This window comes from Sinohyriopsis cumingii, chromosome 3, assembly GCF_028554795.1.
Source record: "Sinohyriopsis cumingii isolate HCF-2022 chromosome 3, ASM2855479v2, whole genome shotgun sequence".
NCBI classification, from domain to species: Eukaryota; Metazoa; Mollusca; class Bivalvia; order Unionida; family Unionidae; genus Sinohyriopsis; species Sinohyriopsis cumingii.
Genome location: NC_142963.1, coordinates 126,841,510 through 126,859,074, shown reverse-complemented (window position 1 = coordinate 126,859,074; position 17,565 = coordinate 126,841,510). Strand labels below are relative to the sequence as shown.

Genomic DNA, 17,565 nt, shown 5'->3' with positions numbered 1-17,565 from the left:
TAGACAAAAGTAACCCTGTAGTGTAGCAATGCCCACTTGATATACATGTATGTTACTGAAAGTGTTTGCTTTTGAGTACTGCTATAAAGGTTAATGGACATGATGCATGCAAGACCAAGTTCCTGTCTAGTGCCCTTTCTCTGGGATCAACAATATGAATATCAAAAAAATTGTGCAGTGGGAGTTCAGAAGATGGTGTTCATGGAAAGTGTGATTTCAAAACAGTACTAATTGTTAAGCAGACTTATATCAGATAATACGGTGGTAATTGGTTTTGAAAACTACAATATGATACACAAATTATCATTAAATTGTATATTGCATGTCAGTCCTCACCAAAATACAGCCAATCCTGCTATAGTGACAACCTGCATAAAATGCCCACCGGTAAAAAAAACCTAGGTTCCATAGGTCACTTTATTTATAAATCAATAAGGTTCAATCTAAAGCACATTTTTGCATCATTGGTACGATTTAAATGTTACTGACCCCTTAGAAAAATCCCATTGCTCCAGTATGTGAATTTATCAATACATACCAGTAACTACTACTTTTCTGAACAGCATAGCAAATAGTTAAAGCATCTACATCAGTAAGACACTTACTGAAATACCATATGAATGACGCTGACTTGTGCAAAATTGTTCATCCCAAGTGGACATCATCTTCGCTAGCCAAGGTTCAATTTGTTAACCATATCTACACCTTGGTGGATCAAGCAGATATTTCTTTGCATCGGGTCTCTGAAATTCACTGGATGCAGCAGCAATCCACCACACCCAATCAAAATTAAGTTGCTCAAATTTGAACACTGTTCTAACATGAATGAGACAAGAGGATCACACAACTTGAATGGACTGATAAATAAACAATTTTCCACTGTCAATCCCTGTTTGTACAAATAATTTTCACTCAAATACACTAATGACTTCTTTCTGGTATGTAGTCATACTTTTTGATATTAAACAAAGTACCTTTTTGAAGTCAGCTGACTCAAACACTTTTGGTCTATGTAAAATGCACTGCTGTTACACCATGTTGGTTAGTTGGCATTACATATTAAGGGAGGCAATTCATGAAATCCAATAGATGTTGCTAGGACAAAGCATTCAAATATCTGCTTGATCTGCCAAGGTGTAGATAGGATTATCATATTGGAACTTTGGCTAGCAAAGATGAGTGGACATATATTAAAAGCAGGGTCAGTAATCCAGCAAAGAGAAGACAAATGTGCATTGTAGATTTTTTACTGCTAAATCAAGATCATCATCTAGCAAATTGCCTGACGTAACAATACTGGTAAAAAAGCAGATTTCAAAGACAGTCCTGACAACGATGATGTAAAAGTTAGCGCTAAAACTGCTGAACATCAGTGAAAATCTGATGAGAAAAAATTAACATGGATGATGACGTTAGTTGGTATATAATATAAAATATAAAAAAACTGACAGGACTACCATGAAGCTATCAAGCTGTGGAGACAGGAAATGGCAAGTTGTTGTATAATTAAATTTAATGGTTGCCTCTGTACACTGTTTCCAGACAACGCTATATTTTCAGACACCAGGGTGCCCCAAGTGGCCGAGTGGTCTAAAGTGCTGACCATTACAGATCACTCCCATCTCACCTCTGTTTGCATGGGTTCAAGTCTTGGGTTCGGCCAATGTGGGTATGTGAGAAAGCTTGCCAGTAGCTTCTCGTGGGTCAGCGGTTCTTTCCGGGGTTTTCCCAGGTTCTTCCTAACCATTTATACTGGCCGCCATATATAGCCTATCTTGTGCTGAAAAATGGCATTAAACCCTATAACAACAACAATTTTCAGACACCAAACATTTTTTTGCAAAATATCTTTTTATGCTACATAATTTTTATACATCATTTAAAAAAAAATCATTTTTGCACTCATTTTTTGAGACAAAACTCTAGTTCTCCAATGATAAAGATTTGCTTCTAAAAGTGGATGGATGGCTTGCTTTTCATCTGAAATGGCCTTGACACTGATTGCTGAATATTGCAAGAACCCAATTTCATCATTCATTAGGTCATTAATGCTGATAATAAAAAAAGACCTTTTCTATTTTATTTTATAACTGTTGTGAAAAAATTACAAAACTTGAGAAGAATGTATCATCCTTAATCACCCTTTTTTAAACGAGAAAACTATTGAAGTAACATGTATCAGTATATTAGTCTCCAGAGAACAACTTCAGACCGAAATCATCTGAAATTTAAACTCTGACTCATAAGGTAAAAATAATGTCAAATTTCAAAAAGCCATTAAAATATTGCCATTTGTCACTCAGATGCTTTTGAAAAAATACTGTGTAATACAGCAAGATATTTGTGTCCTCACAGGTTACAGCTTAACATCTGTAAACAACTGCTAGATGGTGTGTCCAAAATTAAGCTGAAAATTCCATTTGTCACGATAACATAGAGCCCACAATAATACAGCGTTGGAGTATACTTGAACAGAAAAGTCAGCCAATACAGTATTAATAACATGACATTTGCAAATAAAAACTCAAACATATATAATCCATTGTTACTTTTCCTTACTGTATTGAGTTCATCCAAATGTGACAAATTACTCTATGACCATTTTAATATTTACTGTAGATTTTTCTAAGAAAAAATCCCAAACATTTCTCCCACAAACATATATTAGGATATTATAGGGATCTGAGGCAATGTACAGGGGAAAAATACAGGACTGTCAGTTTATATTCATTACCATGCAGGTCAAGCATGACTAGTTTGTTGTTTTTCACTAAAGAGGTGGCTTGATGCCAGAGGTGATGTATTTTTGCCTGAGCTCAGTTTTTTTTTCACTCTTTGTTTTCATTCACTGAATGAAATAACTTGCCATGTTTTGAGAGAGCAAAATATAAATAATATGTTTATATAAAACAAATATTAAATATGGTATGTTTCCAAACATTAGTAATTTTAAAAGTATCTAAATCTGGTTGTAGCTTTTGGAATCTTAAGTTTAGCCAAATTTTACTCATGTGTTCAGACATCTGTGTATATAACTGGTAGACCCGATTTGCATGGTGTTACCATTTATGTGTTTAAACCTCCATGTATATAATTACTGGACCAAATTTGCATGGTGTTATCATGTATGTGTTTAGACTGCTGTGTATATAACTAATGAACCATATTTGCATGGTGATATCATTTCTATATTCAGGCATCTGTGTATATAACTTCTGGACTATATCTGCATGGTGATATCATTTCTATATTCAGGCATCTGTGTATATAACTTCTGGACTATATCTGCATGGTGATATCATTGATGTGTTTAGACATCTGTGTATATAACTTCTGGACTATATCTGAATGGTGATATCATTTATGTGTTTAGACATCTGTGTATATTACTACTGGACTATAGTTGCATTGTGACATCATTTATGTGTTTATACATCTGTGTAAATACTATACAAATTCACGTGTCAAATAATGCACAGCTTGTTAGGAGTAATTAGCACAAAAGCATAGATCCTGATCTGCAGGTGCATTATGATACAGCAGGTCAGGATCTTAATTGTCTGCAGCTTGACTCAACTTATAAGCGAATACTACTGGACCAGATTTGCATGATGTTGTTGTGAAACAAACTCACCTTTGAGTTTTGCTCTGGAGACAAGTGGAGAGGGAGGAGGTGGAAAAGACTCATCATGGCCAATACTGCTGTATAAATGTCCATTACATTCTGAGTAGCCTGAAGCACGGTTTAAGATATCAGGCACATGCGGAGGGGCTGATAGACGGGATGAATTACGCGACTGAAATGCATTTCTCTTGACCAAGGCTGCAAATCAAGGGTTAAATGAAACAAAATGAGGGTTAAAACAAAAATAAAGATATACAACAAAAGCAAATTAAAGATATGAAATAAAAAATAATAACAATAATAAAAGATGGAAACAATAAATCACTGAAACTATACAGATGCTAAATGAAAAAGAAACTAAAGGTGTTAAGTCAAGATTCCATAGTGTTCTGATTTGTAACTTTAAAGTGTACTATAAACTATTGAACACATGCACTAAAATAACAGTAATCTTTTAAAATGTGCTCTAAATCTTTGAACACATGCACTGAAATAACAGTAATCTTTTAAAATGTGCTCTAAATCCTTGAACACATGCACTAAAATAACAGTAGTCTTTTAAAATGTGCTCTAAATCCTTGAAAACATGCAATAAAATAATAGTCCTGTTTGTTTTACAATACAAAGTATACATACTGGCATTGCAGTTTTTCACAAGCAATTTATAGACCACAATGATGCTATTTGCTGCTATCAAATAACAGGGTTAGTGAAGTACCTAATGATGGACCTCATGCTAAAATAGATACATTAAATCAAAGTTGGTGTACAGAATAACATGCAATAAATGATTGTCTTTGGACTAATTGGATGGAACTAACCATTGCTGTCAATGAGTACCACATGGTCAGCAGGAAAAAATCCTGTCTTTGCCATCCTTCCTTCCTTCAGCAGGCTGCCTTTCCACACCCCATCCTGACCCTGCTCTAAAATCTGAAAGTAGGAAAAAAATGATTCTATACATCTAAACTTTGACTTCTGACAGCATTGTCTATATTCGCTAAACTGGGGTTCACAGTATGCAACGTTTTACCTGCATAACATATCCTACAATGTATCCCCATTATTTCTGACTTGCACAAACATTAACTCATTCGGCCCCAATCCCACCTGTAGGCAAGATGAGGTTGTACCCTATTTCCGAGCTCTGCAGCATCAAGGTCAATTAAGATACACCAATATGGGTGGTATTACAAAAAAGCAGACAGATATAGCTCTACATTGATACCAAATAATCTGGAAGTTCTAGTTGCACTACAAAATACAGAGGGAAAAACCTCATTTTTTGGACCTGCTTTTTTTTCACTCAAAATTTGCTTGAGGTTGGAATGTGATTTTGTGTCTGGATTTTAGACCTTTTGGCCTCAGATCTAAGGCAGACCGGTCTGAACTGCACACAGGTGAACCTTTGCAAAAACTAGGATAAGGTGTGCATTTGGAATTAAGAGCAGTCTCCATACACAAATGATGGGTCCATTAAGCAAAACCTTTTACCCTTCAGCTCATGCGCAAGCAAAATAACCAATGGAAAACAATGTTTCTAATACAACTAGGCATTAGTCTCATGGAAAATCTGTTGAACGCTGATGTATTATGATGTATTCAGAAATAGCACCCAAAATGTCTTTCCTATTTGCATTACAGGCGAAAACGACAAAAACCTCTGGGGCCAAATATGTTAACACAAAACTTCAATACTGGATCTACATACTGATGATACTAGTCAGTCACTGCCACAAAAATCATTACTAGGGTGGCTATTTGCTAATGCCATTAGACAAAAAGAGATCTTGACAGTAAAAATACATTCTTTTACTGCAAGGCTGTATAAATATAGATATGCCTATTAAACAGGACCCATGTTACATGTACCTACAGAATGTATCATGCTAATGATAGAGTAACAGGACTTATCTTACATGTACCTACAGAATGTATCATGCTAATGATAGAGTAACAGGACTTATGTTACATGTACCTACAGAATGTATCATGCTAATGAGAGAGTAACTGGACTTATGTTACATGTACCTACAGAATGTATCATGCTAATGATAGAGTAACTGGACTTATGTTACATGTACCTACAGAATGTATCATGCTAATGACAGAGTAATTGCTGGGATGTTCTCATGCAATAAAATACCAAGTGCAACAAGGGTCCCTAATAAAGGGGAGGCAACTCTTTAGGGCTTGTGAGAGCAAATTGGAGAATCACATGTAAATACACAAATGCTATCTAGTGAATTTCAAACAAAGCAAATTATCAATAACTAAATAAAGCAAAGTATCTGTACAGATGTGTAGCAGAAGACAGGTGCAGTGGACTAACATACTATTTTATAGGTGTACATTTACGAACGTATGTGTGTGTGTGTGTGTGTGTGTGTGTGTGTGTGTGATTTGGATTATAAAATAACTTTTAAAAAATTCAGTTATATCGCTACGACGTCTGAAGTATGGCAGTTTATGGTCATGTCTAGTACTGGGACATCACAGCGCAGACATATAGCATGATGTTGCACCCAGACACATTATCCTGACACCAGGCTGACAAGTCCTAATACTAACCTCTTAATGCTGATTGCCAAGTCAGGCAGCTGCTAGTGCAATTTTAAAAGTCCTTGGTATGACTCAGCTGGGGTTCTAACATGCGCCCTCCTGTATCCAAGGAGGATGCTCTGACATGTAAATATGTGGCTGAAGACAAGTGCAATGGACTAACACACTATTTTATAGGCATACATGTACTTCTTTTAAATGTTATGAACTTTCATGAGTACAAAGTTTCTGCACAAAGGATGCTGCAAGAGATACTGTGCTGTTATCTCAAAAAGAAGAAAAAGAAAAATAGAGTAATACAGTAAATTGCACCATGTAAAAACCAAAATAAAGCATGTGCAAAGTGAAAATTGTGTTCATTAGAAGATCCTACAACTTGCTTTAATTATTTCTACACAACATACATAATGTATATACAATTAATAGAGTCACGGTTATTATAGATCATGTATTTACATATAAGAGAGGCATGTTGATTATACATCATGTATTTATAATTACTGAAGGCATGTTGATTAAACATCATGTATTTACATATAAGAGAGGAATGTTGATTATACATCAAGTATTTACAATTAATGAAAGCATGTTGATTAAACATCATGTATTTACAATTAATGAAGACATGTTGATTATACATCATGTATTTACAATTAATGAAGGCATGTTGATTATACATCATGTATTTACAATTAATGAAGGCATGTTGATTATACATCATGTATTTACAATTAATGAAGGCATGTTGTTTATACATCATGTATTTGTAATTACTGAAGGCATGTTGATTTGACATCATGTATTTACAATTAATGAAGGCATGTTGATTATACATCATGTATTTACAATTAATGGAAGCATGTTGATTATACATCATGTATTTACAATTAATGAAGGCATGTTGATTATACATCATGTATTTATAATTACTGAAGGTATGTTGATTATACATCATGTATTTACAATTAATGAAGGCATGTTGATTAAACATCATATATTTACAATTAATGAAGGCATATTGATTAGATGCTTAACACAATACATTCCTATGCAAATCTGAATTGCTTAAAAAGTTATTGTGTAAAAATGTAGAGCTTCATGCACTCCAACTTGTCCTTTTTTTTTGACCTTTTATTAATTAGAGATACTTTTATTAATTAGAGGTACTTTTATTAATTAGAAGTAATTTTACTGTACTGTATTACTTTGAATACAAAAGGGAAGAAGAATGTTATTCTAAAGGAACACAATTTTCATGTTGCACTGATAGGTTTATTCAGCTTGATCTTGTTAATGACCATTAGTATCACCACTCCAGTGGCCTAGTGGTTAGAGCATACATCTCGCAGGTCGTGGGTTTGATCCCCGGCCAAGTCATACCAAAGACTAACAAAACAGCTGCCTCGCTTGGTGCTCAGCGTTAAGAGGTTAGTGTTAGGACTGGTCAGCCTGGTGTCTGGATAATGTGACTGGGTGGGACATCATGCAACTTGTCTGCAGCATGATGCCCCAGTCCTAGACATCACTATAAACTGCCACACTGCAGACATCATAGCGATATGACTGATTTTTTTTTAAAGCTACATTAAAAATCCAAATCACACACACACACCATTATCTGTATAGCAAATGACTGAGTACCTTCATAGCAAATGAATGAGTACCCATATTGTAAATGACTTAGTATCTGTATAGCAAATGAATGAGTACCTGTATAGTAAATGAATGAGTACCTGTATAGTAAATGAATGAGTACCTGTATAGTAAATGACTGAGTATCTGTATAGTAAATGACTGAGTACCTGTATAGTAAATGACTGTGTACCTGTACAGTAAATGACTGTGTACCTGTATAGTAAATGACTGTGTACCTGTATAGTAAATGACTGTGTACCTGTATAGTAAATGACTGAGTACCTGTATAGTAAATGACTGAGTACCTGTATAGTAAATGACTAAGTATCTGTATAGTAAATGACTGAGTACCTGTATAGTAAATGAATGAGTACCTGTATAGTAAATGAATGAGTACCTGTATAGTAAATGACTGAGTATCTGTATAGTAAATGACTGAGTACCTGTATAGTAAATGAATGAGTACCTGTATAGTAAATGAATGAGTACCTGTATAGTAAATGACTGTGTACCTGTATAGTAAATGAATGAGTACCTGTATAGTAAATGAATGAGTACCTGTATAGTAAATGACTGCGTACCTGTATAGTAAATGACTGGGTACCTGTATAGTAAATGACTGAGTATCTGTATAGTAAATGACTGGGTACCTGTATAGTAAATGACTGAGTATCTGTACAGTAAATGGCTGAGATCTGTATAGTAAATGACTGAGTATCTGTATAGTAAATGACTGAGTACCTGTATAGTAAATGAATGAGTACCTGTATAGTAAATGAATGAGTACCTGTATAGTAAATGACTGTGTACCTGTATAGTAAATGAATGAGTACCTGTATAGTAAATGACTGTGTACCTGTATAGTAAATGAATGAGTACCTGTATAGTAAATGACTGCGTACCTGTATAGTAAATGACTGGGTACCTGTATAGTAAATGACTGAGTATCTGTATAGTAAATGACTGGGTACCTGTATAGTAAATGACTGAGTATCTGTACAGTAAATGGCTGAGATCTGTATAGTAAATGACTGAGTATCTGTATAGTAAATGACTGAGTACCTGTATAGTAAATGAATGAGTACCTGTATAGTAAATGAATGAGTACCTGTATAGTAAATGACTGTGTACCTGTATAGTAAATGAATGAGTACCTGTATAGTAAATGGCTGAGATCTGTATAGTAAATGACTGAGTACCTGTATAGTAAATGAATGAGTACCTGTATAGTAAATGAATGAGTACCTGTATAGTAAATGACTGAGTACCTGTATAGTAAATGACTGAGTACCTGTATAGTAAATGAATGAGTACCTGTATAGTAAATGACTGAGTATCTGTATAGTAAATGAATGAGCACCTGTATTGTAAATGAATGAGTACCTGTATAGTAAATGACTGTGTACCTGTATAGTAAATGAATGAGTACCTGTATAGTAAATGGCTGAGATCTGTATAGTAAATGACTGAGTACCTGTATAGTAAATGAATGAGTACCTGTATAGTAAATGAATGAGTACCTGTATAGTAAATGACTGTGTACCTGTATAGTAAATGACTGTGTACCTGTATAGTAAATGACTGAGTACCTGTATAGTAAATGACTGCGTACCTGTACAGTAAATGACTGGGTACCTGTATAGTAAATGACTGAGTATCTGTATAGTAAATGACTGAGTACCTGTATAGTAAATGACTGCATACCTGTACAGTAAATGACTGGGTACCTGTATAGTAAATGACTGTGTACCTGTATAGTAAATGACTGTGTACCTGTATAGTAAATGACTGAGTACCTGTATAGTAAATGACTGCGTACCTGTACAGTAAATGACTGGGTACCTGTATAGTAAATGACTGAGTATCTGTATAGTAAATGACTGAGTACCTGTATAGTAAATGACTGAGTACCTGTATAGTAAATGACTGAGTACCTGTATAGTAAATGACTGAGTATCTGTATAGTAAATGGCTGAGATCTGTATAGTAAATGACTGAGTATCTGTATAGTAAATGACTGAGTACCTGTATAGTAAATGAATGAGTACCTGTATAGTAAATGAATGAGTACCTGTATAGTAAATGACTGTGTACCTGTATAGTAAATGAATGAGTACCTGTATAGTAAATGGCTGAGATCTGTATAGTAAATGACTGAGTACCTGTATAGTAAATGAATGAGTACCTGTATAGTAAATGACTGAGTACCTGTATAGTAAATGACTGAGTACCTGTATAGTAAATGAATGAGTACCTGTATAGTAAATGACTGTGTACCTGTATAGTAAATGACTGTGTATCTGTATAGTAAATGACTGAGTACCTGTATAGTAAATGACTGAGTACCTAGTACCTGTATAGTAAATGACTGAGTACCTGTATAGTAAATGGCTGAGATCTGTATAGTAAATGACTGAGTATCTGTATAGTAAATGACTGAGTACCTGTATAGTAAATGAATGAGTACCTGTATAGTAAATGACTGTGTACCTGTATAGTAAATGAATGAGTACCTGTATAGTAAATGAATGAGTACCTGTACAGTAAATGACTGAGTACCTGTATAGTAAATGAATGAGTACCTGTATAGTAAATGAATGAGTACCTGTACAGTAAATGAATGAGTACCTGTATAGTAAATGACTGTGTACCTGTATAGTAAATGAATGAGTACCTGTATAGTAAATGGCTGAGATCTGTATAGTAAATGACTGAGTACCTGTATAGTAAATGAATGAGTACCTGTATAGTAAATGAATGAGTACCTGTATAGTAAATGACTGTGTACCTGTATAGTAAATGACTGTGTACCTGTATAGTAAATGACTGAGTACCTGTATAGTAAATGGCTGAGATCTGTATAGTAAATGACTGAGTATCTGTATAGTAAATGACTGAGTACCTGTATAGTAAATGGCTGAGATCTGTATAGTAAATGACTGAGTACCTGTATAGTAAATGAATGAGTACCTGTATAGTAAATGACTGAGTACCTGTATAGTAAATGACTGAGTACCTGTATAGTAAATGAATGAGTACCTGTATAGTAAATGACTGTGTACCTGTATAGTAAATGACTGTGTATCTGTATAGTAAATGACTGAGTACCTGTATAGTAAATGACTGAGTACCTGTATAGTAAATGACTGAGTACCTGTATAGTAAATGGCTGAGATCTGTATAGTAAATGACTGAGTATCTGTATAGTAAATGACTGAGTACCTGTATAGTAAATGAATGAGTACCTGTATAGTAAATGACTGTGTACCTGTATAGTAAATGAATGAGTACCTGTATAGTAAATGAATGAGTACCTGTATAGTAAATGACTGAGTACCTGTATAGTAAATGAATGAGTACCTGTATAGTAAATGAATGAGTACCTGTACAGTAAATGAATGAGTACCTGTATAGTAAATGACTGTGTACCTGTATAGTAAATGAATGAGTACCTGTATAGTAAATGGCTGAGATCTGTATAGTAAATGAATGAGTACCTGTATAGTAAATGAATGAGTACCTGTATAGTAAATGAATGAGTACCTGTATAGTAAATGACTGTGTACCTGTATAGTAAATGACTGTGTACCTGTATAGTAAATGACTGAGTACCTGTATAGTAAATGACTGAGTACCTGTATAGTAAATGAATGAGTACCTGTACAGTAAATGACTGGGTACCTGTATAGTAAATGACTGAGTATCTGTATAGTAAATGACTGAGTACCTGTATAGTAAATGACTGAGTACCTGTATAGTAAATGACTGAGTACCTGTATAGTAAATGACTGCGTACCTGTACAGTAAATGACTGGGTACCTGTATTGTAAATGACTGGGTATCTCTATGGTAAATGACTGAGTACCTGTATAGTAAATGACTGTGTACCTGTATAGTAAATGACTGAGTACCTGTATAGTAAATGACTGCATACCTGTACAGTAAATGACTGGGTACCTGTATAGTAAATGACTGAGTATCTGTATAGTAAATGACTGAGTACCTGTATAGTAAATGACTGTGTACCTGTATAGTAAATGACTGAGTACCTGTATAGTAAATGACTGCGTACCTGTACAGTAAATGATTGGGTACCTGTATTGTAAATGACTGGGTATCTCTATGGTAAATGACTGAGTACCTGTATAGTAAATGACCATGAGAAGAGATGAAGAGACTTATCAAGGTGAGGTCAAGCTATGGCTGCTGAACTATTCAGGACTCTTTCATGATAGACATTTAATAGGAAAGTTACAAACAACTTGAAGAATAAAAATATCTTGGAATTCAAGATCCAAACAAACTTCATCGATAAATAAAGCCATGATGCAACATGACTGACCAACAAACTATGAACTATGTGAATTAAGTAGAGTAGCAACAGACTGGTTTGCAGCTTTATGGATTATCATCTGGTCTCTACCTCCAATATTTCCCATTCACCCTTAATTGTCAATCAGAACTTCAAAGAACTTCAAAGTGATCTGTGCATGTGTTCCAGGCTTGATACTTTGAATTTAAAATCACTTAATTATTTATGTCAAGTCAGATTCTTCAAATCATGTTGCATATAATGTATAAATTGTACATGACAGATAGAAGGCCTCACGGTAGATTAGTTCTGTAACTAACTGAGTTACCTTCTCTAAATAAAGTCTTTATTATTATTATTATTATTTTTATTATTATTACAAAGTCTAACAAAGCTGTGTTTCCGAATTCTCATTCAAACTGAATCACATGTCAATATGTTTGCATAAAAGGTGTGCAAATTAGGTCATCATTAATTAATGTCAAAAACAGGGATGACTGCAGCACACTGGATTAAAAAAACTAAAAAGATATATATTCACCATGTTTGGATTACAACACCATCATGAATCAAACATAACTGAAATTATTCAATTAAGCTTTTAACTTCAAATAATTTGCAAAACCAACAATATGAATGTGGTATCTAAAATGAGAAGTACCAGCACACAGCTATCACCTTTGTAACTACAGCATACATGCCAATAACACCCCAGGAGACATAAGCATAATTATTGCTATTATAAGTGGCAAAAAAAATGAAATTTTGGGCATAAAAAATGTAATGTATGTATTACATCCCCGAATTACATCATGTATTAACCTGGTTTTGTTGCTAGTCAAAATTCTTGTTGCCAAGTGCAAAATCAAAATGGATTAGAACCAGAATACAAACTCAAAATATACTGAAAAATGATTTATCTTCAGTACTCACTTGAACTAGTTTACATGTGTAACTTTCGCTTAATGATCATGAACTGGAATTCTGCAATGAGCATGATCATGTGCTCAGAGTACTGTATTACTATACTCTCATATTCTTTGTTAAAGTTTGCAAGGTGGTACTGATTTGTCCTTTCTTCTTATCTGATATATTTTGATGTTTAAAAAGACCCATCTCTTCTAAATTTTCTGTCATATAACATCCACATTATTCATGCCATAAAGCATTTTGCTTAACATGTGGTGACATTTTCTTTAGAAGTATATACCAGTCCGCCAACTAAATAGCTTCTCAATATAATGAACTTATAGGGTGAAATTCATATTAGAAGAAACCTGTCTGTTTTCTTGGAAATGGGTCATATACAGTTGCTATAAATAGCAAAAAAGGAAAGTACTTAAGCTATTCTTAAACAGCAGCCATCTTTTTAAGAATATTCTCAAACTTATGAGTGGAACCAAAGAGAGGATAATAAAAGGGACAAAAATAACTTTTTGTTACTTTGCATTTTTAACTTTTCAATAAAACCAAAAAAAGTGTAATCTATCTACAGGCTAAGGTAAAATGTTAATTTGGTGAAAAAAAATAATGATTACGCCAAAAGTGTAATCGTTTGCATGTATGCTACATGCTGGAAAATTACAGTCCAACCTGTCACTTGGAAAAATAAAACTGGTCTTTGTAAACAAGTAACCTCTGTACACAGGTTCACCTGGATGTCTGAACAAATACATGCACCAATTATTATTATTATTATTAACAATATTATTATTATTAACATTATTATTATGTTATCAGGATTGTTTTACAACAAAATCATAAGTGATGTGTATACTGTTCTCTCCCAAATGTATGTTCTACACAAGATTAATGGATTTTGCTCACTTTAATCCATCCTATAAATTAAATAGTCACCTACTGAACACTATCACCAATCTTAGCTTGTTCAAGCTTTAAAAAACAACATCTGGATGCCCAAGTTGTTGAACATGCTGATATCAAAATAAAGCTGGCTTATGTGAGAAGCCTGCAATGAAAAGGAAATTGAAAGAAGCCATATAAAGGCTATTCTTTGTGACCGATCAACCAAAGCTTTGCTGGTATTTACAGACAAGTTTTAAATATTGAATGACCCAAGACACCTATTGAAAAAAGGCTGTAACTTGTATATTTTCTCAAAGAAGAACTTCTTTCTTCCTTGATAGCTTTAATTTGCAGGCAAATAGATGAAGATATGGAATTGGAACTGTCACACAGGCACAAAAGGTAACTTCCATTTCTACTGTGATAACATGGCATTTTTCGAAGTTTCCTGAATGATCGTAAGTAACTAAGCTGTTGTTGTTGTTGTAGGGTTTAATGCCATTTTTCAGCATTTCTATTGTGTAGTGACTGAAGTACTGATAGGGAGTTGGAGAAGATGATGCTGTTTAAAATACATTTTTTAAAATATATTGCTGAGCAAGGACTACTGTTCTGATTTCGGCAAAAATAATTGATGTACCATTTGGTAAGCAAACTTGTGTGTTTTCCACTAACAAAGTCTGCAGCAGCCTTTTCCTCATCCTCTCATCCATCGGTATAAATTCTTGTTTGGATTTTAAATTCGGTGAGGAGTTCATGATAAGAGTTGTGGAAGATGGAAGGGTTTGTCTCGGATTTTTTTCCATCATGTAGCGTAAAAAGTACTTGTGGTTGTTTAAATATCCAGGAAGGTGTTTTGGAGGGATGATTTCTGAATTTTAAAAAGATCAATTTTTGTACTGTCAAGGCTGGATGATATTCTAATGCCAAAGGATGGCATGGCATTTGGTTTATTTTCATATAAAGTTTTGTATTTGGATTGAAAAACAGCCAAAAAAGCAGGGTTCAGATTGTCTGATCTTAATTTGAAAGCATACTGTGCAGAAAGCATTTCTCTACGATGTGATAAAGGTGGTTCATTCATTTCAGCGAGGAGGCTTTCATATGGAGATGTCTTATATGCTCCCAGAGAGAGTCTTATTCCTTGATGTTGAATTGGATCAAGCATTTTCAAATATGACTTTCTGGCTGAACCATAAACAATGCAACCATAGTCCAGTTTGGAGCGAATAAACGTTCTATATAAATTGAGGATGACTTTTCTATCAGCACCCCAGTCAGTGTGCGCTAATACTTTAAGTAGATCTAGAGATTTTAAGCATTTAGCTTTTATGTTCTTTAGGTGTGGAATAAAAGTCAGTTTTCTGTCGAACATAATACCTAAAAACTTTGTTTCCTCAACAACTGGATCAGGTGTTCCATCCAGCGTGAGTTTGTAACTGACAGAAATGCATGCATACAGTTTTTGATTTTCAGAATTTTAAACCCTTAGTTAACTGGCCCAATTTCGAATCTTGTTTATATTTTGCTGTAGTTGTAAAAACAACTGTATTGATTTTGATGTTGACAAGCATCACAGATAAAATACTGCCGCGGGGCACACCCATCTCTTGCTCGTGCAGATCTGAGAGGGTAGAACCTAATCGTACCTTGAATTCTCTGTCTCTGAGAAAGTTTGATATGAAAGAGGGCAGATGGCCTTTTAGATCCAGATCGTGCAGGTCATTTAGTATCCCGTACTTCCATGTCATGTCATAGGCCTTTTCAGAATCAAAGAAAACTGCTACTAAATGTTCCTTCATGATAAATGCGTTATGAATAAATGTTTCCAGTCTAACCAGATGATCATTGGTGCTATGGCGATAACGAAAGATACTTTGGAAAGGAGATATTAAATTCTTAGTTTCCAAGTACCATACAAGCCAAGAATTGATCATTTGTTCCATTGTTTTGCACACATAGCTTGTGAGTGCAACAGGTCGATAGGTGGTAGGATCTACGCTATCGTTACCTGCTTTGGGAACTGGCATTACTGTTGCTTCTTTAAAGATCTTAGGTACATTACCAGTAATCAATAAATCATTGAAGATTTTTAAAAAGATTCTGGAAGGTGTTTAAAAAACTGGCAATGTATTTCGTCAGGCCCACTGCCGAGCTCTGTAGCATCAAGGTCATGTACAATAAACTGAAGTAGGTGGTATTATAGAGAGGTAGACAGATGTAGCTCTACAATGATACCAGATAATCTGAGGGGGCCCCGAGTGGCCGAGTGGTCTAAAGTGCTCTCCGTTACGAACCACTGCCATCTCACCTCTGTCTGCGTAGGTTCGAATCTCGGATTCGGCCAATGTGGGTATGTGAGAAAGCTTGCCAGTAGCTTCTCAAGGGTCGGTGGTTCTTTTCGGGGATTTCCTGGGTTCTTCCTCCACCATTAATACTGGCTGCCATGTATAGCCTATCGTGTGCTGAAAAATGGCATTAAACCCTACAACAACAACAACAACCAGATAATCTGAACAGAGGGAAAAACCTCATTTTTTTTAACCCGATTTGTTTCCACCCAAAATTAACCCATGGTCGGAATCCGATTTTGTGTCCGGATTTTAGACTTTTTGGTGTCAGATCTAAGGCAGACTGGTATGAACTGCAAACAGACAGATGAACCTTTGCAAAAAGTAGGATAAGATGGGTATTTGGAATAAAGAGTGGTCTCGATATGAAAATAATGGGTCCGTTAAGCAATATCAACCAAAAACTTTTACCCTTCTGTTCATATATGAGCCAAATAACCAATGAAAAATGATGCTTCTAATACAACTAGGCATTATGTTATTGGAAGATCACCTGGAAGTTGGTGTATTAGGATGTATTCAGAAATAGCTTTCAAAATGTGTTTCCTCCTCAAATTTCAGGTGAAAACGACAAAAACATCCAGGGGTTAATGTGTTAATAGAGGAATATGAGTTTAAAGAAGACACATATTTCTTCAAGCATCATGCTTGTTTACTTTCTTTGATTGTGTGATGAGCTTTGGCCTGGAGAATATATTTACTTAAATTTTTGGACATTGGACGATTGTTAAATTTTTTCAATGCTTCTCCATGTTGTCTAATGGCTTCTTTACATTCCTTAGTGACCCAACATTCTGGGGTTCTTTTACAGTTCAGTGAGGACATGGGAATGGATTCTTCTGCAATCTCGATTAAAACAGAAGTAAAATGCTGAATAGTCATTAATGTTGAAAACTGTATCCTCATTTAGCCTAGTTTTACAGCATGTTTCAAACTTAGCCCAGTCGCCCTTCTGGATATTCCATTGTGGAATTGCATCATCAATTGTAGAGTTAATATTTTCAAGGGAGATTGGAAAGTGATCACTGCTGTGAAGATCATCAGCGACCTTCCATTCATAGTCCAAAAGCAGTGAAGGAGAACAAATTGTCAAATCGATACACGTGTATGTACCCATTCCTGGGTGTAAATATGTCAGTCTTTTGGCGTTATATAGACACAAATCATGTCTAGAAATGAAGTCTTCTATTTTGTGGCCTCTGTCACTTATATGATTTGATCCCCATAAAAGTCATGAGCATTAAAATCCCTGAATAAAACAAATGACACAGGAA

At 34.7% G+C, this 17,565-nt stretch overlaps 1 protein-coding gene across 4 annotated transcripts in view; it reads right to left on the bottom strand.

Moving 5' to 3' along the window:
* The window catches only part of LOC149803803 (uncharacterized), a 363,874-nt gene that overhangs the window by 102,663 nt on the left and 243,646 nt on the right, over nucleotides 1–17,565 (bottom strand). For 3 of the 4 annotated variants that reach the window (XM_089953611.1, XM_089953613.1, XM_089953614.1), the window contains 2 exons: nucleotides 4,447–4,558; nucleotides 3,635–3,823 (listed from right to left, as the gene is read on the bottom strand). In XM_089953611.1, coding sequence (XP_089809737.1) covers nucleotides 3,635–3,823; nucleotides 4,447–4,558 — 301 coding nt within the window. The remainder of the gene's footprint in view (nucleotides 1–3,634; nucleotides 3,824–4,446; nucleotides 4,559–17,565) is intronic. The other variant, XM_089953612.1, reaches the window with a different exon arrangement.